The 24897-nt window shown below is 41.7% G+C and overlaps 1 protein-coding gene across 38 annotated transcripts in view; it reads left to right on the top strand.

Moving 5' to 3' along the window:
- Positions 1-2575, top strand: part of RIMS2 (regulating synaptic membrane exocytosis 2) — a 728605-nt gene extending 726030 nt beyond the window's left edge. For all 38 annotated transcript variants that reach the window (XM_043539203.1, XM_043539200.1, XM_043539204.1 and 35 more), the window contains one exon: positions 938-2575. In XM_043539203.1, coding sequence (XP_043395138.1) covers positions 938-1156 — 219 coding nt within the window. In that variant the 3' untranslated portion in view covers positions 1157-2575. The remainder of the gene's footprint in view (positions 1-937) is intronic.
- The last annotated feature ends 22322 nt before the right edge of the window (positions 2576-24897 follow it).

Here is a 24897-nt window from a genome sequence, read left to right as displayed (position 1 = left end):
CTCATCCTCCCCGCTTGTAAAGGAGACCGAAGGTATCAAAAAGGGACCTCAGTCTGCAAAGACTTCAGGTCTCCCCTTTTCCCGTAGGTCTGAGATCCACCAGCAAAATCCCAGTTCTCTGGTTTCTGGTCATTGGCCCTTTTGGCCTTTTATCTGCACTGTACAGTGGTTGCAAGTTATGATGAACTAAACATTCATACAAATTCCTAATGTTAAATTCCTAACTCCTGTTCCTGTGTAACCGGACTGTGTCTCCATGATGCTAACAGGAAATTGAAAAAAATCTAATAAGCCTCAGCCAGTTTGACACCGATGGGGGAAAAAAATCCTTCCTGACCCTCTAAACCAGTTTCATGGCGCCCTAGAAACACAGTTCCTGTATTATATAACTACTGGGAGGGAGCGTGGGTTCAGCTAAAATGGAGCAAGAGGCTCAGGAAACCCTGAACCCTTGTTGAGATTAATGATTGTGGGGAGCAAGGAGCCAGTCTACTCCCATCTCCCTTTGGCTGGGCAGTAGGTGGTGGAGTGCTCAGGGAGAGGAGGGGTCTAGCCCTGGGTATATTCCCCCTTTCATTCCAAAGCTGTCAAGCACTTTGTGGATTCAGTCAAGTCTCCCATCCATTAAACTGTGTGGGTAGCATTCTTACAGTCATATTGTGTCTGTAATATATGGGCTCCATTTCACACTGGGCCTCAATCTTTTAGTTTTTATTTAACATGATTAAATAGGTTTACAGCCCAGGGGACTTCTGTGGCTGCACCACTATAGCAGAACCAGGATTAGCCCACGCCAAAAGTCAAATAGGCCATTTTTCTTTAGGATTGTTGGTTTGTGAATAGGTAACTGGTTACATCTGAAGAATTGATTGAATCAGATCACAGCTTTCGTATTTGTTGCTGAAACTTCTCTATCTTTTGTTTCCTTTACCAACAGATAATTGTTTGGGGAGACTATGGACGTATGGATCACAAATCTTTTATGGGAGTGGCTCAGATACTTTTAGATGAACTGGACCTGTCAAATATGGTGATTGGATGGTTCAAACTTTTCCCCCCTTCCTCCTTAGTAGATCCAACTTTGGCTCCTCTGACTAGAAGAGCTTCCCAGTCATCTCTTGAAAGTTCAACAGGACCTTCTTATGCTCGCTCATAGCAGCTGTGAAACTGTTGTCATAGCAACCAGCGTTACAAAAAAAAATTACAGGTCGCAAACCCTGGTAACACTGCATGCTTAATGTTGTGTCTTCTGAGCCTGTTTCTAGGGCTACCAAGCGATCCTGTGTTCTCAGAGGAAGTTGCACACATTGTGCACTAAGGAAGGCCCTCAGGTGAAAGAGTGGAGCTGTAAAGAACTAACAGGTTTGGAGTTCAGTGACGCTTAAGTTTTGGTCCAATCTGAAGCCATGGATTAAACTAAAAGATCAATGTGTTTCATGCAACAAAAGTCCTTTTCAATGGCATATCTATTTTGTTGCTCCCTTTTAACTGCCCCCCAAAGCCTGTTTATGCCACAGAAATGGAGCTACCCCTCTCCCCCATGAAGCCATGTTACAAGTCAGTGGAACAGAAGATGTCGGAAGAACAACAGAAGAACGTAAGACCATCAAAAAAGAAAAGTCAGCTGTGATATGGAACAAAGACCAGAGAAAACTCTTCGTACTAGAATGCTTTAAAAGTTATAGTGGCAGGCTTCATAACTCCAGCTATCGCTACAGTGAAACCCCAGATATGATGGACTCTCTGAAAAATAAAATTCTTTGGATATACTGTACTGTATGAAATTAAAGAAACTTTTTTGCATGGACACAGATTTAGCTGAACACTTAAATTATTTTCTTGGGGCTGCAACTTGCAAAAAAAAGAATAAATCAGCCATTTTCAACAATTTATATTATTTTTAAAAGTAAATTTCACTAGTGCATGGTTTTAAAGGGGAGAGAATGCAACAGGGTGATACAAAGACACCATTCTTTAAACCAATCATGATCTGTGTTTTTGCAGACATATATTCAAAATAAAAGATGATAATTTCTAGCTAATATTTAAAATTCTGTTTATGTGACAAGAAATAAGTGTACTATATTAAATTTATTAAATGTAAAAGGTACAAGCCTTGTAAAGGTCAACATTATGTGCAAATTGTACACTTCTTCCTCCTTTCTCTCTCTTCTGAATCTTCCTTTGGCTCTTTTCCCCCCTCTTATTTTCCAGAATGATCCATTATATCCTAAAATTGCTACCTTTTGACTTATTGCTTTCTTATGCCCCATATTTGGTTCAGGGTTGCAGATTGTTTTGCATTTCTGAATTCTTGGACAAAAATATTGTTTAAGAGCTTACTTTTTTCAAGCATGTTGAAAAGGATTTTGCAACATGGCTTGAGAGTTCATTAAAGTAATTCAGCATGTATTTGATAAAGAAGATATTTGAACTTTTTGCAATTAATTGTACAGTGCATGGTAACTTATTTTCATTTTTTTCTCACCTTCAAATTGAATTCTACAGCAAAATACTGGAATCATGTGGCCATTGTAAGATGTCTTCAATAAATTTGTTTTCAGCACCGGCATCATTCATTCAAGGGTTGAACTATAATTTCTTGAAGGTCTTGGAGAGAGGAAAAAAAAATGAACCAAATGTTTGATTTTTAGGAACTAAATTTCAGCGGTTTCATTTGCACTCAGCCAAACAAATTGCTGCATATTTAGAGTCACAATAACCAACAAAGATTAGTTTCAGAGTAGCAGCCGTGTTAGTCTGTATTCGCAAAAAGAAAAGGAGTACTTGGGGCACCTTAAGGTGCCCCAAGTACTCCTTTTCTTTCAACAAAGAAAGAAAGAAACTCCTTTTCTTTCAACAAAGATTATTAATTCTTCATAATTCTTCTGCTGTAAAGTTCGGTTTTTCATGGTCTATATTTGTGATGGCAACAATGTAATTAGTGAACATTGGTCTGCCATAAAAATGTCAAACTTTGATTTGTAATTGCCTTAAAGATAGTAGAACATGTACCATCAAACAGTTATTTGACACCGTCACCACAAGCCTAAATGCAAAGTCAACAGATGATAAAATACCCGTCTCCATGTAGTAGGCATTTACTACCATTGGGTGGTGCTGGAAGTCCAGATCGCTCATTTACTTCCCTTTAAATATGAGAAGGTAACTGGCTTACATTTAATGATAAACTTTCTCTCTTTTTCTGGGTCTTTATATGCCTTTAATACATAATTATTGTTTAATGGTGAAAACTTGCAATAAATTTTTGAAATATACATTGCATTTAACTTTAAATTAAGGCCATGCACACAGAATTATTCTGATTTTGTTTGAAAACCTATTAATGGTGCCCATCAGAAAACTGTCCATGTTTCATAAAAGTAACAACAGTATCACTTTATATGCCTTTTCCTTTATGTGGTGCAATATGATACACATCAAGACTGTGTCTTGTCATTCTGAGATTATATGATGGATCAATGTTAAGTTAATGAACAGACCGTTAAAACTATGTTTATTGAAATAATGTAGACACCTGTGTACCAGCAACAGATAAATGCTAAGGACATACAGTCTACGATATGCCCTAGAATTTAAAAAAAAAAAGTACAAAACTGTTTTCCTAATACTATCAGATGCAGTCACACATTCTTTTATGCATATTCCTCTATAAATTATTTCTAATTTTGAAAAGGAGGACACGACCATATGGAAGGATTGTACATACTTGCATTATGCAGTATTTATTTTAAAATTTAATTTTTTTTAATTTTCACACATCTGCAACTCTACTTATGATTTAGTCATGTAAATAGCACTATTCCAGTGATCACTGCTGTCTTGTACATAGTACGTTTTAAAAGTGAAAGGAAATTACAGTTGGGGAAAAAAGGGCAGATTAGGCCTATATTGACCACCAACTGATGTAAATCAAATTCATTCTGGTGATGGTATTTAACACTTTAAATAAAACATTTTCTTTACAGAATTGGTACGTGATGCTTTGTTTCTTTACTAAGTGGGATGACTTGCACCATTCTTTAAAAGAAGTTGTGCTCTTCATAGAGCATCACACAGGAAAACAAAAGAATAATGTAGCTTTTATTTTCCAAACAGCAATGATGTAAATGAAATACTATTCTTAATGCTGCAGCAATATGGCAGCGCTCTCATTGAAGAAAACCTCTATTTCTGGCAGTCATTGTACTGTAATATTACACTGTCAAAAATTAAACCCCTCAGGACAACATTCTGCGTCACCCCTAAATGCAGTAGAAAACCAGCCCAGTTTTGCAGCATGGGATGAGGCAGCACAGGTCAACCTGGCATGAGCCCCATACACTCTCTGTGCCACATCACAGGCTCTGAGTGGCAGCGTGCCGCAGTGTGAGAAATGGGAGAAGAGTGCTCCCAGTGCTTCCTTCGGTATGTAGATCTATTGGCCAAAATCTTCTGAAAGGGGGAAGCATAGAGCTGAGCTGGACAGTACTGCAGCTCTGAGCCTGCAGTAGTAACACTGGAGCAGCGCTGAGTGTGGTCTGGCTGCGGAGAGAGGAGGTCTCTTCCTGGAGCCCTTTACAGAACCACAGTACAAAAGGCTTTTTGTTCAGACTTTGGCCAAAATTCAAGTGTTTTGCTCTAACAAGCTCTGTACTGTATCTGCTACTTTTCACTAATGAATGACTAAAGGGAGAGTCAATATAGCAGTAAAGAATCCATCCAGCTTTGAGGTCACGAATGCTTCGCAAAGATTGTTTAGTGGGAACTGAATGATGTTGCACTTTACTGGGCACTACACTATGTAGGTATAAATACCAATGAAATCTTTATGAACTTATACATTAGTTTCCAGGCTACATCTCTTGAAGTGTGAGCACTACATTAAGAATATATATTGTTATGCCGGAGGGTGTTGGAAGCTGCCAGCAAGTGTGTGTGATTTATGGGCAATCACAGACCTTGCTGAAGCTGAGGCATGTGCTTGCCACCCTTCGTTCTGGCTAAATGGAAAAAAAGCAATTAAGCTCCTTTAATAGGTAATGTAACCCTTCTGCCTGTCAAAGTTGGCAGCAACAAGGGCCGGGTTAAGTATCTAGGGGTTCCATTCCAATAACACAATGCAAAACTGGCTCGAGCCCCCACCCAGTGACCTGGGACAAATATATACCACCCCCGCTGGGCGCCTCCAAGAGGCAATACTTCCCCTCTCGCAAGCACAGAGTCTGAGTGTAGCAAAAAGCCTTTTAATAACAGAGAGAAATAATGTGGCATTATGCTGGGGAAACACCACCAGCAGGATTCATAACACAACCCATGAGCAAAAAACCCACCCCAAGCAAATTGGGGCATGTCCTTTCCCTTTGGTTCTTGAGGCCAGCAACCCAAAATTACCCAAAGTCCCAAAAGTCTCTGTCCCTGGTCAGGGCAGCCCCAGAGTTCAAAAGTTTATCTGCAGAGTTATACCTCCCAACATGGGTGGAGATTGGCGGGGGGGGGTTAAGGGGCACCTTATGTGGTCCAAAGCTGATGGCCCCACCTCTCCATGGGGCTCCGCTCTGCCAGACGCCCCATGAGCTGCTCTAGGCATCCAACAAACTGCTCTGCTCCACCAGCCACTCTGCTCCACAAGCTGCTCTGCTTGCCGCCCCGCAAACTGCTCTAAGCCGCTCTGCGCTGCTCGCCATCCCACAAACTGCTCCACCATATATCTTCAGGCTCCCCCACTACTTAACACAACTCTCAATGATTTCAGCTCTTAGTAAGTTTAGCTCTTTTGTGATTTCCTTTTGTAGTAGGGGATCCTCAGTGCTGGTGCACCATTAGCCCAGAGTGATTTCAGCTCAACAGCCTGTAACTAGACTCCTAATGGAATCAAAATTAGCTCTGATATTGCACAGTGGAGAGAGGAGGAAGTGCAATTAGCATGGAAAGCCCTCATCAGGGGGCCTATGCCACCAAGTATTAATACCTGTCCCCAGCCTCTCTCAATTCACAGAGTTTTGGAACCCATGACCCTTGCCTAGCGAGTGTTACTTAGTTGATGGTGAGTCCCTCCATCATAACAAAAGGCCAAATAAAGTTCCACTGTCCTTGATTCCCATAATCAGGGTAATAACAATTTATTCTTCCTGCCCCAATAACAGAGACACTGGGGATCCCACAGCAGCCAAAGTGACCATTTGGGCAGCTATGGCCTCATTCTAGGCGGGGTGGGTGTGCCTATGCAAATGAGATCAGCCCCTGATGTTCTTTTCCACAACTTGCCACACCTCATCACCAGCTGTCAGGGTAGAGCTCATCCTGACTCTGCTTACAGTAAGATGGCTGAAATAATCGAAGCCCAAATCAGAGGCTACATGGAAGGCCTGAGCACAGACTAACTCAAGGAGCATAAGAGGGGTTTCCCTGTGAACTGATTGCAATGCAGGGGGCTAAGGCATTCCTTGGATTGCAGTTGTGTGTGTGTCTGTATCAGAAGCAGAATGCCAGGAGAAAGCAAGAGAAACACTGGCGAATGTGGCTCAGAGAGGAAGCCAAGAGAGAGCTGCTTTTGGGCAGAGTGCTGGTGGGAAAGTCAGGCTTGGATTTGTGAGCAAATAAACTGCCTCCTGTTGTTTGTGCCTATGTTTTCAGGGAAACAGGAACTTATATTCATTCTTTTTAAATAAGCAGGACTGCACCATGGAACCACCTGACTGTCTTCAGTGTCTCCACCTAATGAACAATTGCAAGGCCCTGAATATCGCCTAACCACTCAGACCAAACGAGGCAACAATATGGAACCACTTGTCTATATGCTACATGGTCACAGCATTTGATTTTGGGGGGATGGGGGGTGTCCACGGGCTTGCTCTTTTCCCCGGTGGCCTTTCCCATTCCCCTCCTCCATCTTACCATTAAACCAAACCAAACCATATATCACCATCTTAATCCTAATAATCCAGCTAATGGGGTTGGCATGTGACACTCTCTTACAAACACTGGGCCACCTGCCATGTGCTTTGCATGGTTAGGTTGCGTGCAAAGCACTTAGCATTTACACTGCACTGTCCTTCTGCAATGTCACATTAGTTATTTGGCTACTCTATTACACGTATATGTACTACAGCTTTAAATGCATTCTTATAGCAATTAGGACAATTAAGTAGCATGAAAATGCTAAAGAATAGTACATTCCCCTCTGGACCAACGGAGCTCTACCATCGTCACCAAATCAGTCACAGAGTTGTTCACACTTGTATACTTTAAAATTAAGTTAAAATGCATTTTATAGAAGATAAATCATGTAACAGTGAAAGAGAATGAAGTTTAAATTGGCATAAAAGTAAGGAAAACTTTAGATTTCCTAGATTCCTTGGGAATTTCTGCAGATTCAGTTAAGGGAGCCTACATAAGCGGCATGTTTGTCCATGATTCTGTCCAACAACTCTGTATTTCTAATGCTCCACTCACCAAAATAACTAGATACCAAGCACAATTAAAAATCTCGCGCATTCATCCAAGTGTGACTATCTTCCCTGGCCTTTCCTTAGTGAGGGCTTATAAACAGGCCTTCTTTAGGGAGAGATTGCTAAGGGAGGAAGAAGGTGCATATATTTTGCCATGCAAGAGATATCCCACATTTAGTAACTATTAATAGAGTAAAGGAGCCATGATCCTGTCAGCAATTGCCTACATAGTTTAAACATCCTTCAGCTGAAGAAGTCCTATCTGAACTGCCTATATCATTATTAACTTTGATGGTATCAACCAACTAGTAACCGACTGACTGATGAGGAAAGGGCCAGTGGCAAGGCTACCATTGGGAATCACTGAACCACTGCCCCCTCCCTGAGTCCAGCCACACACACAAAGGGAAAGTAAAGCATGATCAAATAAATGTATCTTCACTCAGCTCCATTAATTTACCCATGTAGAGTTTGCCAGTATAAGCTCTGGGCAAGTCAGTTGTATCCTTATGTGTATTTGGCATTTTACTAAGTTACAAAGACACCATTGGACTTTAGGGAGGGCACCTGCAGTGCTGTAAAAAGCCCTGTAACCATAACAGAGGACTAAGGAGGCACAGTCAGAAGTGCCTGTCCTTAATAACAGCATCTGCAACTAAGTTGGGTTATAGCATTCGACCTAAAATTTCCTTAGCACTGCTACTGGTGATGTGCTGAGGATGAAATGGGTAGATGAAGGAGTCAGAGATACTAGGTTCAGTGATACCCATTAGGATGATGCTCCAAGGAGGGTTAAACTTGCAGATGACAGAAGTAGATTCATCTAAATGTCTTTTGGTAAACGCACAGGCACTTTCATGGACTGGAAGAAATGATTCATTCAAATGCTGCTGCTTCGTCTTCAACGCTTAGCCAGCCAGTCAGCTGTAGCGATCGTTCGCCATTTGGTGCATTCCTGCACAACTGCGAAGGCTTGACGACCTGAGAGTCCAACACTGGAACAGACTTGATGAACCCATGTAATGGGGTGGTCTGCCTATGGGCCGCCTCCACCCCTCGGTTGGTGGAATTTTATCCTGGATGTTACAAGCCGCCCGGAGAATGGCGTTGGCTGGTACGTCTTGTGGCATCTTTACGACATGTCCGAAAAGTGTAAGGCACCTCCTGTGGACAATGGCCCCAGTAGTCTGCAAACCCGAACAACCATAAATATCTGCATTACAGATGAAGTCATTCCACTTTATGCCCAATATACAACGTTGCCATTTTGTGTGGAAAGCCTTCCAGCTTTGTCCAGTCTGCGCGGCATAGTGGCCATGTTTTACAGCCGTACAACAGTAAGGGGAGGATACAGCTCGAATAAATCCTGAACTTGGTTGTCATACTAAGATGATGTTGATTCCATATCCATTGTAAACAGTGATGCCAATCTGATGGAGAACCTCCGTGTGAGAATTGGAGGAGCTGCTAAGTATAGAACCCACATAGCAAAAGCTGTAAACTGATTTGACGGTTTCATTTTGAACATCCCAAAGCCTTCCTTATAGCACCACTGCCTGAGCCAACAGTTTGAGCTTGACAGTTGGTGTTACCCACCCCTTTCTTCTTGCCTGCTCATACCCAGGCTCACCCCTCAACCATCCATGAAGATTAATAGGGTCAGCCTTCCCTACCGGGCCCTCCATACAGTTTTGGAACCCCGATGTGGCGCTCAGGCCAAAAAGTTTGCCCACCCCTGTTATAAGAGAAACTGAAAACAATAAACCCAATCAAATCCTTAAAACCACAACCTTAAGTATCAAAGTAGACACAGTAGCAAGTGTCACGATTTAAGGTTAGCGCTCCTCTTTTCCTTCAGGGAATCCTGGCCAACAGAGTGATTATATTCACTTTAACATGGATATATCTTCAGAATACGAATTGTAAAGTTGAACTCCTTAACTTCTACTTAACAAGTGTTGTGAAAAGTTATTCAAGGCAGCTTCTACAGATTTAGTGTGTTTTCTTCAGTACCTCCATCTAGAAGGTATTTATTTTTGCAGTAGAAGCAGAAGTGGTGGGGTTATTATATACCAGTGCTAGAGGACTAACCACAATGCATTGGGGATCAAGTCATCTATCCCAAGATAGCTAGAAGTAAACACCACACATTTTGAAGGTTAGGCTGCAGCAAGACAAACTATAGGAAGCATATATTTGCATTAAAATGCAATGGTACTGTGAAATTGCTTTAGGCACGTTAGGAAGCAGGAGTGCCTCAACAAATGTCAGTTACTATTCTACAACAGTGTTCTCCCCCACAACACTTAAGTTTAAATGTGGTCTTGACTTAACTTCAACTATAAACAAAATTTAGGCAAGAAGTTAGTTCTGTCTGACTTCAGGAATAGTTCCTCCCATTTACTGCTGGGGGAATTCTGGGCCACTGAGCATGCAGAGACTTCATGTCCCCGGCAGATTTCTTTGCTTCTCTGCAGAAAAATGACTTTCTGATGGGGGAAGCAAAGGGAAGAGACAAGAGGGTCATGCAACCCCCTCCCCCCACCCCCCCCCACCCCCCCCCCAGGAGCCAGCAAAAAAAAAAAATTGGGAGTTCCAAACTACTGACATACCATCACATCAGATATTTTTGCATATTAGACACATTCATTTCCTTATTTCAGCTTGAGTATGGCCCACTGCATGTATATTCATAGTAGAAAAGGTGCAGGGCCCAAGTTCAATAGAGAACAGTTTGATGATCATAATCGTGTCAGCTTCCTTCTCCAGGTAGAATCTAACTGAAGTGTCAGCTTCCTTCTCCAGGGGACAGGTAGAATCTAACTGAAGATCACCAGAGCCTCCATGTCTTTAAGTGTCTTCCGCAGCCTGGCATAGTCTCCCTTGATGTGTTCCAGTGAGAACCTAGCTGTGTCATTTGTTCCCACATGAAGGACGATCAGATCCACATCCCACATCTTAGCTCCCAGCAGACAGAACACCCTTCTGTTCTGTGGATCAGCCCTGGTGACAGGCCTGTCTGCTCTTCTTAGTAGGAAGTCACCAGTCATATAGACCTTCTTCCTGGTGGTGGTGTGATTCTCCAGTCTTCCTCCTGTTCTTTCTGGCTGCAAGTCCTTTTGTCTTTTGTTCTCTTTTGAAATCTTCTACAAATCATCCTCCATCCTCCTGGGGCTCCAAAATCTGTCTATCTCCATTGACTCTTCCTGTAGGACTAGCCGCTTTTCTCTTCTTTCTTCTGTTACTGCCTTCTCTGCCCCTCAGGGCCATCTTTACCCATACGCAAAGTACGCAGCTACGTAGGGCAGCTGCGTGCCACTCCAGCCCCTGCTCCGCCTCTTCCCCATGGCCCCTTCCCCAGCCCCGCCCCCACTCCACCCCTTCCCCAAAGCCCCCTCTCCTGCTCCGCCCCGCCTCTTCCCACCCCCACCCCACCCCCACCCCCTGAGGACTGCAGCAGGGCTGGGCCTGCACTCACTGGCGGACTATATTGCTGTCTTTAATTCTGATCCCAGCTACCCTGAAGCTTGTCTCTCCCGTACATATTATTATTACTGTGTATATCCTCTACTGAGCTTCCTATTTGCCTCTAAGGTGCCACAAGTCCTCCTTTTCTTTTTGTGGATACAGACTAACACGGCTGCTAGTGAAGACCCGCTAAGTCAATCACAAAGCACACTCTGGTCGACTCCGGTAGTCCAGTTCCCCGAGAAGAGTAAGGTAAGTCAATGCAGGGCAGTGCATACACCACAGTAAGTCAACCTAAGTTATGTCATCTCCAGATATGTTATTCACACAGCTGGAATAGCGTAACTTAGGCTGACTTAGCCCCGTAGTGTAGACAAGCACTAAAACTCACTCCGGGTCATCCTGGCTATTTGTGAACCCAGGTCGCACAGCCCAGGCTAACATTGTAACCATTGAAACCACAATGAATCACTGTTTGTAACATAGCATGAGACAGCTCCTCCCCTAAAAGCTTACAGTGCAATTAGGCAAGACAAAGATTAGGAGGGAAAATAGAAGTGAAATAAGTTTTCCACGGTAACATGGGAGATGAGTGGTAGAGCCGTAAGAAAAACCCAGGCATCCTAGTTCCCAGTCCAGTGCCCTGTCTGTTAGAGCACACAAGCTGCTCTCATATCTCATCTTATTTTTTCTACCATGCCCAAATCTCATCATTTCTTTCTCCCTCTGCTTTCGAGTGCTATTTTCACTTTGAAACCGTATCATTTTATCTCCATGATACACTTTGGGTACGGCTGGTATGAAAGACATTCTCTGGAATAACCTTCTACTGCAGTTTTGCATCAGGAGTGAAGGAGTTCTCACAGTTCTTCTCTTTTCAAGAAAGTCACAGTCTGTGTGAGAGAAACAGCAATTCTGACACCTTGAGGATGGAAGAGGCAACACTTCTGAGCAGAGAAAGTTAGATGCAAAACATGTATACTTATTAAAGGCTGATATATAGTTTAATTTAAATCATTATACATGCATTTACACTTTTAAAATACGCTTTTATTTTTCTATATGGATGAAGAACTCTTGGCAAATCAAAAAAATGTTTTACATGCAAACAAGAGGCTCAGTACAACCCATCTGAACAGAAAGATTTATAACACATGAGCTTATCCACCTGGCTAATATGGGTTTTGAGAGGAGTAGCTGGAGTTTATTTTGTTAACTCATGAGTGGCTTATTACATTTCCTTAAAGGTTGTGTCCTGTGCATGTGCATTTTTAATGCTTTGGTAATAGATCAACTCTAACAAATACAGCAGGCTTTTGCATCCTCAAAAATGCCTCCTACAGTTAAACCACAGTTGGAATCACCTTTTCTCTGATCCTCACTTGGTTTAAAAAAAAATGAATTAAAACAATTTTGGCAGGCGTCAGGATTTTGACCTCCCCTTCCCCACAACCAGTGAAACTTCCACCAGATGACAACTAGGGCTCCTTCATGGCATCAGCTAGAGGAGCTGTCCAACTGTCAAACAAAAATGTTTTTAAGCAGCCGTAGGACAGAGTGAAGAGGACTTGGGGGCCCCTGTAGGAAGGATGGTTATGGGGGATGGAGAAGTCAAACACCTCTGGTCTAAAAGTGCAAATGTCATAATACAACGTGGGGCTTATTTCTAAATAGTAACTGGGGACTCTGCTCCCATGCTCACAGATTTACATATTTTTAAAAGATACCCATAGGGGTCTGCTAGTGGCCTTGACCCTTTACTTGTATCTAAAGAGTCCAGACTGGCATGGCAAATAAGGCTCGAGACTAAGGCCATGTCTTATATCAAACATAACCAAAAAAAACCTGAAAAAAACACCCCGAGTGACATAAGTTTCGCTGGCATAAGTGGTAGCGTGCACAGTGCTATGTCCGTGGGGGAGCGTCTCCCACCAACATAGCTACTGCGGCTTATTGAGGCGCTTTTATTATGAGCGGCTACACGAGCAATCTTACAGTGGCACAGCTGCATCGGTACCGCCACGGCCTAAAATACCACCACTTCCTCCACATCCAGCTGTCTCAAAAACTGCAAGAGAGCTAGTTTAATTTCTAAGGACTACCAAGCAGACCCTATAGAAACATACACACACAAATATAGGAGCGAGAGAAGCCAGTGTAACATTGCTATTTAACATACAGTATTTATGCCTGGTTTTACGCCTCATGCTGAACTTTAGGAGTGCTCAAGCCCTCACATGAGTTATGCTGGCAGAATCATCTTTCCCTGAAAGGTCATACCCCATGCCTGGGCACAAACCCAGTGCTGGACTCACTGATGCCCAGGAAAGCTCTGCTAGAGTAAACAATGCAGGATGAGCCACAACATATTTAGTTTGAAATAGATTAAACCGTGAGTACCTTGCTCTGTAGACAAAAACTGTATGGCATGATATTGCTTGAGATACAGTATCATGGAATTAAACACTATCATGATAGACATCTGCACACAGAGACAGGCCAAGTTAAGGCTGTGTAGTCCAGCCTAATTTTGTAGAACCAGAATATTTCATTATCATAGTGTTGAGGGAGAAGGGGGGTGGGAATTGTGTCCCTGAGGCACAGAGCTTCCTGAGCTGCTGTAGGTGGTGCAGTTTACACACCGCCCCTTGCTCAGGATTGTGCCTGAAGGCACAGTCTAGAAAGCATAGTTGTTTACAGACAGTGGTCAGCACTAAAATGTCAATATTTCCCAACAGCTTCTGCAGTTTCCTTCTATACCTTACCAGGGCTTAAATTCTCAATGATTATTTCCCGGATTCCTGCCCCCCATTAGGGCTCAGGGCTTTAGCCCTGAAGGGGGCCAGGGGAGGGACGGGAGCACCAAGGCTTTGGGCTTTAGCCCCACAGGGGTGGGGAGACTCCAGGGCTTGGAGCTTTAGCCAGGCTTCCACAGCTTTGAAAATATTTACCAGAGCTCCACTCTGCTGGGCTCTGGTTGAATTTAAGCCCTGTATATTACCAATCGTTCCTCAGGTTCCCTCCCAAGATTTAAGTGGTGATGAACACAATCTATAAGTACTTACACTGGGGAGGAAATTTCTGATTGATAGCAGATGCCTCTTTAACCTAGCAGGAAAAAAAGGCATCACAAGCTCCAATGTCTGGAAGCTGAAGCTAGAATAATTCAGACTTGAACTGAGGCACACATTTTTAACAGTGAGGATAATTAGTCATTGGACCACTTTACCTAAGGCCACGTTGGATTTTCCTTTAAAATCAGGATGAGCTGTCCATGTAAAGACATAGTATAGTTCAAACAGAAGCCAGGAAGGGGAGGAGGGGTTTAATGGCCTATGTTATACAGGAGGTAAGACTTGATGATCTTAGTGGTACCTTCTCACCTTCAAATCTATTAATTCATATTGAAAAGTGAAAAATTACAGGAAATAACTACAGTATTCCAAACACCTTTGTGCATAGATATTGGTAAACAATGACTTTTTAATTGTAATTTCTGTGTGTGTGTGTGATTGCACATATGTAAATATACACTATTTATAAAGCTGGTGGATTAGGCTGAAATGTCAGTTCCCATATCTTCCTATATTTTCTGTCTCACCACCTTCCAAAATCAGCTCAAAACATCTCTCTCGCCTATTTTCTCTCTTCCACTGCTGTTAGCTTTCATTTGAACTGGTGAAATGTATTATTTAACTCTGCCACATATTTTTTGTTTGACAGACACTGTGTATAAGAAGGGGGTGGATCCTACAAACAGTCCCTTTGATTTCAGCACAAGCTATGAATACAGAGAGCTAGCATGAGCAGGCCCTGAAGTTGTGTTGTATTATTGAAATCAATTTAACATATGTACCTGAGGAGCCAAGTTTGAAAATATCTGGGTGAAACCCTGGCCCCATTGAAGTCAATGGCAAAATGCCTATTGATTACAGGACTTCACTCGCTGGGTTTTTGTACGCTGAATTTTAAGCGTTATTAGGCCAGAGTAATCATGTATACCAGGGGTCAGCAACCTTTCAGAAGTGGTGTGCTGAGTCTTCATTTTTATTCACTCTAATTTAAGGTTTTGCATGCCAGTAATACATTTTAACATTTTTAGAAGGTCTCATTCTATAAGTCTTTAATATATAACTAAACTATTGTTGTATGTAAAGTAAATAAGGTTTTTAAAATGTTTAAGAAACTTCATTTAAAATTAAGTTAAATGGCCAGGACCCAGGCAGTGTGAATGCCACTGAAAACCAGCTCATGTGCCATAGGTTGCCTACCCCCGATGTACACATTTGGAAAGGGCAAAAATGTACAAGGATTTTTTGTCATTTTATTAATTATTTTTTATAATTATTATTATTATGATCCACAAAAGAGGGCTTTGCCTGCTTGCCTTTCATGGGCAAAACCCCCTCTTCTGCCCCCAACTTCAGTAACTGTATCCAGGGGAGTTTTTGTGAAAGGAAGAATTGCAGGAGTGAGGCCCAAACCATACAGGTGGATGTCAAACACAATGGGCACAAAGCCACCCTGGTGTCACATCAGCAAGTGGGATCTGGCCCAGTGTACTGTAAACAGCATGTAAATCGTTTCTGTTGGCTTAAGGCAGAGCAGTGTAAAGTATTTCCATGAAAGTTTTATACCCTGCTTTTAAATCACTGCTGACACCAGCTGCTGAGTGCAATTTATTTTCTATACTAAAGCCTATTGGACTACTTCACAATTTAGGAAATGTCCCTTGGAGATCCCCGTGATTCCCAGACTGGATGCGCAGTAGCAGCAGAGTAGTAGGCCTCCTGGAGAAGCTTTTACCCTGCAGAAGGCTGACAGTGATTGATATGGTGGGATATTTGCACTGAGTGTGTGAACCATGCTGCCTGAGTTTGCAAGGGCCCTACAGTGCTTAAGAGAAAGGGAGAGTTATTACAGGCTTAAAGTGTGTCTGGGTTATGCACTATACAGTGGCAGGAAATCAAAACATGGTTTTATCTCCAGGAGATGCCTCCCACTTCCTACTGACGCCTCACAATAAATTCTTCTTTTAATGGTGCTTTGGATCTTCTTCCTTTTCACTCACCCAAGAAAGGGAAAATTACAACTTATCTCTATTTTTTGTTTCTTGAGAATTAGTTCTGAGGGCACTACACTGCTTGTGCTTAAGCTCTCTGTTTGTCCTTGCAGAGGACAGAGTTTTGCACGTGAGGATTAGTTCATACCACTGCAGATCTCAGCGTGATTAAAAGAAAAAAAGAAAAAACAAAACCCCACTCCAATAGATGCTTATACTAAGTGTCATTAACTCACAATAGCACCTACAAAGACCACAGCCTGCCTGCAGCCTCTCTCCTAACACGTGTATCCTCGTAGCCTCCTTTCCCTGCCCCTATATGGCAATTCACAGCAGTCACACTCCCAGGCACATGATGAGCAGCTCAGCATTGAGCTTCAGGTTTGATTATTGCTTTCTTCAAGTGCAACACTCCATAAAAAGTGGTGGACAGTCCACATGCTCAGCCATTATAGTGCTTCACTGCAAAGACTTCCACTGAGTTGTGTTTCAACCACTGCCTTTCATAGCTAACCGAAAGCATTTTACTGTACAATATAGTAAGAAAATCTGGCTGTGCTCAAGGTATGGAACACAAAAGGTTATGGATAAAAGAAACATAGAAAGAACATGGGACGTGCATCTGAACTGCTAATGCTGGCTTTGGGCCCACAAGGCACAAGCTCATAATGTCAAGGAGAATGTTTTTCATGAGTAATACATATCCAGCCGTGTTGAGATAAGTGGAAACCACTATAGACCAATCGGTAGGATGAAAAAGAAAAAGCAGGTGAGCTACACTGATGCAGAAGGAGCTCTGAGGAACCTAAATCTGCTCTCACTTTCCCACATTTTATGTAAAATGGGTCTATCCCAACAAATTATTTCACCAACCTTCCCCAAACTCCATAGGCTGCCTTTTCTTTGTGCTGTGATTGTGGTCAACAGGCATTTGCTATCATGTAGAGCAGCTGCTAGTGTGTAAGGAGGTAGGAAATGACTAAAGAGAGCAAAGGTCACCCTCACTGTGTTGGCTGGTGGAGCTCAGTGGCTGCTGAGAAGAACAAAGAGCTACAAGCTGCAGTTAAAGGGCAAGCTCTTGTTCCTGTGTGTTTATACATTTACATAACAAGACTAAAATAATGTAACCGTTGAACAGAAACTCTACTAGTTTTAATGGGAAAATCAACACAGCTAAAACCAAACATTTTGCAGGCAGACCCAAAAATGCTAAGAATAACTGTGAGCTATTCATGGTATTACAAAGTAATCTGACAAAGATTTGCAAAACCCCAACCATCCCAATTTTTTTTTTTTTTTTTGCCCTTTTTTGTGTCTTTCAGATTGACACAGGAAACTGCACTGTACATCTGGAACCTGATCCTGTTCCCACTGAAATCACTTGGGTCTTTCTCTGATTCATCGAATGGGAAGTGGATTAGGCCCCTAGAGAGGTAGGTATCTCTTCCCCAGGATGAGGCTCAAATGAACAAGATACATATTCTCTTCTGCAAATTATACTGAAGTTCTGGCAGAAATGAATCCATGCATTCAAACTGCCCGCACACTTACGCAGCAGGTCACCCTTGGTCTCAGCATGATCAAAGGTAACAGTTACATACAGACCAAGGTTTTTAAACTTGGGTGCTCAAAGTTATGCATCTAAAGCCTTATTTAGGCACCTAACTGTAAGTGGTCTGATTTTCAGAGAAGCCAGGCAACTCCAGTCCCTATTGACTTTAGTGGGAACGCTAGGGTTCTCAGCAGCTGTAAAAGTCAGTCATCTATTTAGGTGTCTAAGTAGGCATTAAGACTCCCACAATGTATGAAACAGAAACAGGCTTCTCTTCAGCATGCATTTGTTAATGTTCACTTTTCAGAAATATAATGTATTACTTCCCAGTGTTCACCTAATGGCATAATAGTGGCTCCTGATCTAGCCTTTGTAACAGTGCGTGCCTGCTCCCATATAGCTCTCACGGCTATCAGCAAAGCACAGCCAGTGGATTGTCTGTAGCCTTATCTTGCACTGTGATTTCATCAGATCTCACAAGCTGAGCAGGGTCAGGCCAAGTGAGATGCCCAAGGATGGGATGGAAGGGGAGCTCTGAGCAATGGTACAGGAAAGTGGCACTGGTGGTGTGGCATGCTCTCCACCACATCAGTATTGAACCACTGCCCAAGCATGGAGATAGGCACAGTATTCAGCTGAAGGAGCTGGGGTTTTTTGTTGTGGTTGTTCTTGTTTGTTTCTAGACATAACACCATATTGAAGTCCTGGACATTTTTGGTAATTAAACAGTCTACATCACTCTGTGTGAGTGCTGGTGTTAATCCTGGTGGTGTCGTGGACAAATTTCAATTTACATAATTACATACTCCCTTCTGAGAGTCCCCATGAAGTTTTAGTTGAGAATGGTATTAGTCATTATCTGTCCTGAACTGGTGTTTAATGTTGTGAGGTGCTATAGAACCATCACCCTGATTCATTTACCACACTGTGCCTCTGTGCCTGCCATGTCTAGCAGACGTTTGTAAGAGTTAAGCATGTCCACTATTATATAGGCGCTATTAAAAAAAAAAAATCACTAAAATCAGTGCGTCATGCGACTTGCCAAATTACTGCCATTATTTCCTATACTTAGGGCTGGGCCAAAGCCTATTGACTTTAATGGGCTTTGGGTCAGGCTCTTAGAACATGAAATCTGGCAGTATTTAACAACCAGGAGTGAAATATTGCTATTAAGCGGAATCCACCTTAATACAATTCAATATGGCCTTCCACTAGTGATCAAAAAAAGAATCCCCATGGCTATGTGTGGGCCCTGGAATAGACATTTTAGAAATATGTTCACATTGTTGGTATTCAGTAATAATTTCAATATTTGTTTATCATTGTATGTATTTTTGTTAATAGGGATATAAATTATATAAGAAGAGAAATGGGAGATGCCCCTTAAAGTGTAGGGGCAGGCTGCCTGGGTTACTGCAGAGGCTGGAGTGCTCAGACAATGTGCTGCTGCGGCAGCAAGAGGAGGCTGGCCTGGCGCTGGAAATTGGGGAGGTCTCTGTCTGCAAGAAGCACCTAAAGCAAAAGGCTTCAATTCGCAGAATAAGTAATGTTCTCTCTAAAAAACTGAATCTTGTCATTAAGGGTGTAACAAATTTGAACGTCCTACTAAGCTTATTTGTTCGGGGCCCTTTTGAAGGAGTGCTATTGAGCAGGCCACAAAATGGCGGTGACTGAAAACTTGCTGCTTGAGACTGAAAGCTGCCTGTGTCTCCTGGCTATGTGGGAGCTCCTGATTGCAGACATTTAGTCACAAATTGCCGGGCAAAAGCCATGGAGGTTTGATCCAGTATAATCTGCAGCCTTTAGCGGGTGAATCTGTTAGCTCAATGGAAGATGAGGCAATGTCTATATTACTTCATCAGAATGATCACGGGATCTGATTCAGAAAGAGAAGGGCAGACCAGATCCAGAGACGGCTAAACAGGAAAACCCCACTCAGGCGTGGAAACCAGAACTGGAAACAGGTAGAGCTGCAGCATCAAAAAAACAACAGAGCAATTTGGAGCTAAACTGATGAAAATTGAATCAGTGCAACCTATTGAAAATTGAGGTAATATGGGAACGCACCCTCGGATCCAGCAAAATCTGCAATCAGTATTTAGGAAAGATTTCAGAATTACAGGACAGATTGGTGATTCCACACAAAAGGACAAATTCAGTTTAGTAAGTCTGGAATACCAAATTGAAAATGGATTAAAGAAGGGTTATTGAGAGCCAGACATTATAGAAGATGTACAGTCAGCCCAGGATTAAAACTCCCAAGTTATCTGGAGGGCAAATGTGATCTCACATTGCCCAAGCAAAGGCAGATTCTATGAGCACATTATTGTGGGAAAAAAAGCCACCAATCTCTATCAGAAATTGATTAAGGCCGTTCAAGAATCCAAAAAGACTCCAGTGGATTTCCTGGCATATGCCATGGATCTTCGTCACAAAATTATCTTAACATCAAGAAGATGAAATCTAACTAAAATAAACTGAACTGGTCCAAAGTCAGTTTCTATAGTCTATAGGGACGGGTATGCACAATGAGAATATGACAGTGTAGTGGCAGGATTTTAGAATTGCACTATAAGAATTAATGTATAATTTGATTTCATCCTGCTAGTCACCCCCATTTGAATAGCAGAAAGGAATGACCCTCTGGGACTATGAGATTCTGTTTTCCCATATGCATTACAAATTGGGCCCTCTTTAGTTCTTTGTTTTAAGGTTCAGTTAGTAAGAGACAGGATTCTGTATTGTGTCTATGTTAAGTAGATTAGAGAAACATTGAAGGTCTGGGTCTCAGTGTAAATTGTCTTGGTTATTGATTGTAAAACTTAGCAAGGTTTAATTTGCAATGCCTTTTTGCTCGATATAAAATACTACTATTTGTTTTCTCAAAGTCTCTGTAAAAGACTGTTTGGTCTCTGTAAGAAACTGCTTGTGAGAATGAGGAATGCATGCATCAGGAAAAGATAAGGTCTGAAGGTCATTGTTAACCAGATGGTCAAGAAAGGAGGAGCAAAGACACTTATCGGGATTTGTTGTCACCAAAGAACCATCAACGCGTATCCATGATTGAGGAAGGGCAAATTGACAACTCTGAGGTGAAGGCTGGCACCCCTAAAGACAATTGATTAAACTGAAACCAGGACAGGATGACCCTCTCAGAGGTGTTTTGGAATGGTAACACCAATCAAGGAGTAACCAGTCAGAAACTGACACAGCAAAAATCTATAGACTTCAACATAGAAAAAGGACTATAAGAACAGGGTGCTTTGCCATGGGACTTTGGGTTCATCTTGCCACACTCCAGGAGCATCGGATCGTGACCAACAGAGCCCTGATCCCCTCTGCGACCAATCTGGCTGGCCACTAGATTGATCCAGACTCTGGACTGGTAACAATAAACATCAACTGGCAGGACTGTGTGTGTGTGTGATTGAAAAGCATATGCTAACTGTTGTATTCTCAATAAATGTGGTGTGCTACCTTCTTCGCTATAAAGATCCCGTGTGCTTCTTATAAGTATAACAACAGGAAAAAAAATAAGTGGATCGGGGCAACTGAGGCCATTATAGGTAAATGCTATGCCATCTCTTTTGAGAAAAGGAGAAACTGAAAATGTCACCACTGTCAAAGAACATAAATTGCCAAAGTCATTAGTTACTCAAGTGGGAAAGAACAATGAAGCAATCCAACATATAGCAATTGAAATAGTTGTGTTCACAAAGACCATGATCTCAGGGAAGACCTCTAGTAATTCCCCGAATTATGCTAACCAGAGAGGACAAATGCAAAAGAATTTTCAGAAATGCTGTCAAAATTGCCAGTTGGGGAAACTCAACTGAAAGATGCAATTGCTGCTACAAGTGTTATAGCAGTGCACACTGGCCGAGAAGATGGCAAGGGTAAGGTCAATAGTAGCAATCAGGAAACGAGAGAGGGTCACAACCAGAGGGAAAGGGCGTGATCAATCCAAAACAGAAGCTCCAGTATACTTGCTCCGTTAGCCAACATAATGGAATGAAAGACAGTTCAAAGTGTCTTCACGAAATGTATTGTTCAAGAGACTGTCAAATGCAGCACTGGAGAAAACAACATAAAACAACATAAAACAACCTGCCAAACCCAGCAAGGTTCCACAGAGAACAGTAATAAGTTATCGAACCCTGAGGCTCATCAAAGCTTTAATGTAGGTGCTCCTAGAGAGCCAGGAAAACTTGCCAAGTTAGTTTGAAAGAACTATTTAGTGTGGTGTTATCTCAATGACAAGAAAGTAACAGCATTATGGGACACAGGTGCCCAGGTATCCATGACTGATTAAAAAAAAATGGAAAGAGGACCATCTCCCAGGGCTAGACATAAGACCCATTGAAGAATTGTTAGATACTGAAGGGAGACTAGATATAAAAGCAGTGAATGACACCAAAGTTCCTTTTGAAGAATGGTTTGAAATAGAATTCTGCTTATCAAGATCTACTACCAATCATGCAACTAAGAAAAATGTCCCTATGCTGGTGACATGGGAAGATGGAGCAACCTGTAATAGGTTTCCATGTCACTGTAGAGATTATCAAGACTAATGCCCCTTTCTCACCTTGTGTGCAACTCTTAACCTTGGCACTTCAGACAGAGTTAAATCAAGCAAAAACTATAGTTAATGTCATACAGCAGAAAGACAAAAGGACAGCGGATATTTGCACATGAAGAAAGAAACAGGAGATACCACTCTTCTGAGAGGACAAGATGCTGAAGTGAAGTGTATAGCAAGAACCAATTGCACAGAGGGAAACTTTTATTCCAAAGGAAACAGCACCCTGGCCTGAAGGACCAGATATTACAGAACAGCTAATATGTGTCCCAAAAGGAAACTCTCATCAGATTGGAGTGAATGTCACTAAACATGGTATCAATTTAAAAAGGAGAACCATAATAGGACGATTACAGCTGATCACTGCTATCTGTCTTATCCAATTACCACAGGAGCCAGGAAGTGGGCCCCCATTGAAACACTGGAATGAACCTCCCCATGAACGTTTTAATAACCAATCAACAATGCTGGCCAATCATAAAGATACATTACAAACCCCTAGTGAAGTATGGGACCCTCGTGTCAACTTGCAACACCTCACAGAGGAAGATCAGGAAGTGATCAGAGAAATGCTGCATGAAGAATGCAACACCTTTGAAAGGAAAATTCAGATGTAGTGTGTACTGAAACTTTACCAATGGATATTAAACTGGCTAACAAGACTCCTGTCTAGAAAACATGCTAATGCCATTCCCCGACCATTGTATAATGAAGGGAAGAGCTACATAAAATATCTTCTTGCAAAAGGGTGGATAAAAAGGTCTAAGTCAACATATTATTATCTGTGATTTGTGTCAGAAAAAAGGATGGCACATTACAACTATGTCTAGACTATACAAAGTTAAACAAGACAGCATATACCCATAATTCAAGAGATCCTCAATTGCTTAGGTGGAAAACTCCTGGGTCTCTGTCCTTGATAAAAATAAAACATCCTCAGGTGAACAAAGTGCACACACTCATCACACGCTGGGGTTTATAGGAATGGGTTTTCATTCCTTCTGGGTTTACTAATGACCCTGCAGCATCCCAGTACTGCATGGAAGAATGCCTGGAAGACTTGAGGGTGAAATGTGCATACCCTACCTTGATAATGTACTCATCTACAGCAAAGATTTCAGGGACCATGTAGAGGATGTAGGAAAATTCTCAAAAGTCAGCAGAAATGGGTATCAAACTGCAACCAATTAAATGTGATTTTTTTTCAAGAAGACAGTGTGCTATTGTGGATAGATGGTGTCAGCTGAGGCGTAGGAAATGTACCAAAAGACATTGCTGATGTACAGGCTTTGAAAGAAAGTACTCCTTCCATGGGGAGGGCAGTTAATAAATTGGCTGGGATCCTTTGCTGTTACAAGGGATTTATAAAGGAATTTTGAAGGATGTCAAAATCACTGTACGATATTCTTTCCAATCCCAAATACCATGGCTTCAAAAAGAAAGACAAGAACTCCCAAGGGAACAGGACAATTACCTGCCAACCAAGTGACATGGACAGAACTACATCAATCGAATAGTTGATTGATGTTCTGTCCAATCCTCCAATCATGGCCTACTCGTTCACCTCACATGCCGATCCCTCAAATGAGGCCCTGGGGTCAGTCATGTATCAGTATCACGAGGGAACATTTGGGGTGATTACCTGTGGATCCAGAACCCTAACATCTGCAGAGAAGAAAGATTGAGAGATTACCTCTTCTATGCACCTTCATTTATAGTCTATAGTGATAATAACCCACTAATGTACATCATGACATTGGCTAACTGCTTTTCGTCATATATGGGTCCTAAAACAAGACACGCATGCACTGTAGATTTCATGTTCTCAAGTATTTGTTTTTGCTTTAGCAGCTACTGAAGAAGCTCACTTAAAGGTCCATTTAGATCAGTCTGCAGTGTGTACTGTTCCCAACTGGACATCTCATAAAATTTAACATAGAATGTGTCGAACGTCCATTCTAATTTTAGGGAATACCGGTATAAAGTTTTACAGGGGAAAACTAAAATTTTAATTCTGAAAACAGGAAGTTTTCTTTAACTCTTGTCCTCCTTTCAGTAAATTTTTAATCACCCATATTTCCAGTCTTAGTAAGTAAACATTTTATTTCCACAAACAGTCAGAATCTGGGATATTTTGAAAACCATTAATGATTATAGAAATCAAATATCTATTAGGCTGGCGCAGCTTTATTCAGAACCCCCTCCCATATGTTTGTAATACACTTGTTTATGGATATACTCAACAAAAATTGGAAGTGGGATTTATACTTACTGAATTTTTCCAGACATAAAACTACATTTAATATTAAGGAAGTTAAGGAAGAGTCTGCATCAATAACTTAAAGGTACAAAACATTACCGTCAAATTATAATTATCCCCAAACCAGGCATTATAAACCCAGGAAATTTAGAGTTAGGCTTGTACTTAAAGAAATGCAAATATGTTGAGGGATGGAAATGCACCATTAAGAAATACAAATAACCTTAAACTCTTCCTTATAGTGATACCATACTATTTTGATTATAGCATTTTTAATGTTTGTAATCCCAGATTAGATTAAATTGATTTTTGAAGACCCATTTTTTTCTCCTTCATGATGTCTCTGCTGGGCAGAGTCAAGATTGTTTGGGTGCCTTAATAGTTTATTTTGATAGCTTAATAACTGGATTTTTTAAAGTGTAACCTTAACTCTGAATTTTCTGGGTTTACTATGTTATGCTTAGTTTGGGGATTTTTTTTTTTTTTACTCTTATAGTGATAAGTACTCTTAACCTCAACTCCATT

Source organism: Chelonia mydas, chromosome 2 (genome assembly GCF_015237465.2).
Source record: "Chelonia mydas isolate rCheMyd1 chromosome 2, rCheMyd1.pri.v2, whole genome shotgun sequence".
In the NCBI taxonomy this organism is placed as follows: domain Eukaryota; kingdom Metazoa; phylum Chordata; order Testudines; family Cheloniidae; genus Chelonia; species Chelonia mydas.
The sequence above is the reverse complement of the archived record's forward strand: the minus strand, read 5'-3'. Positions and strand labels throughout refer to the sequence as shown.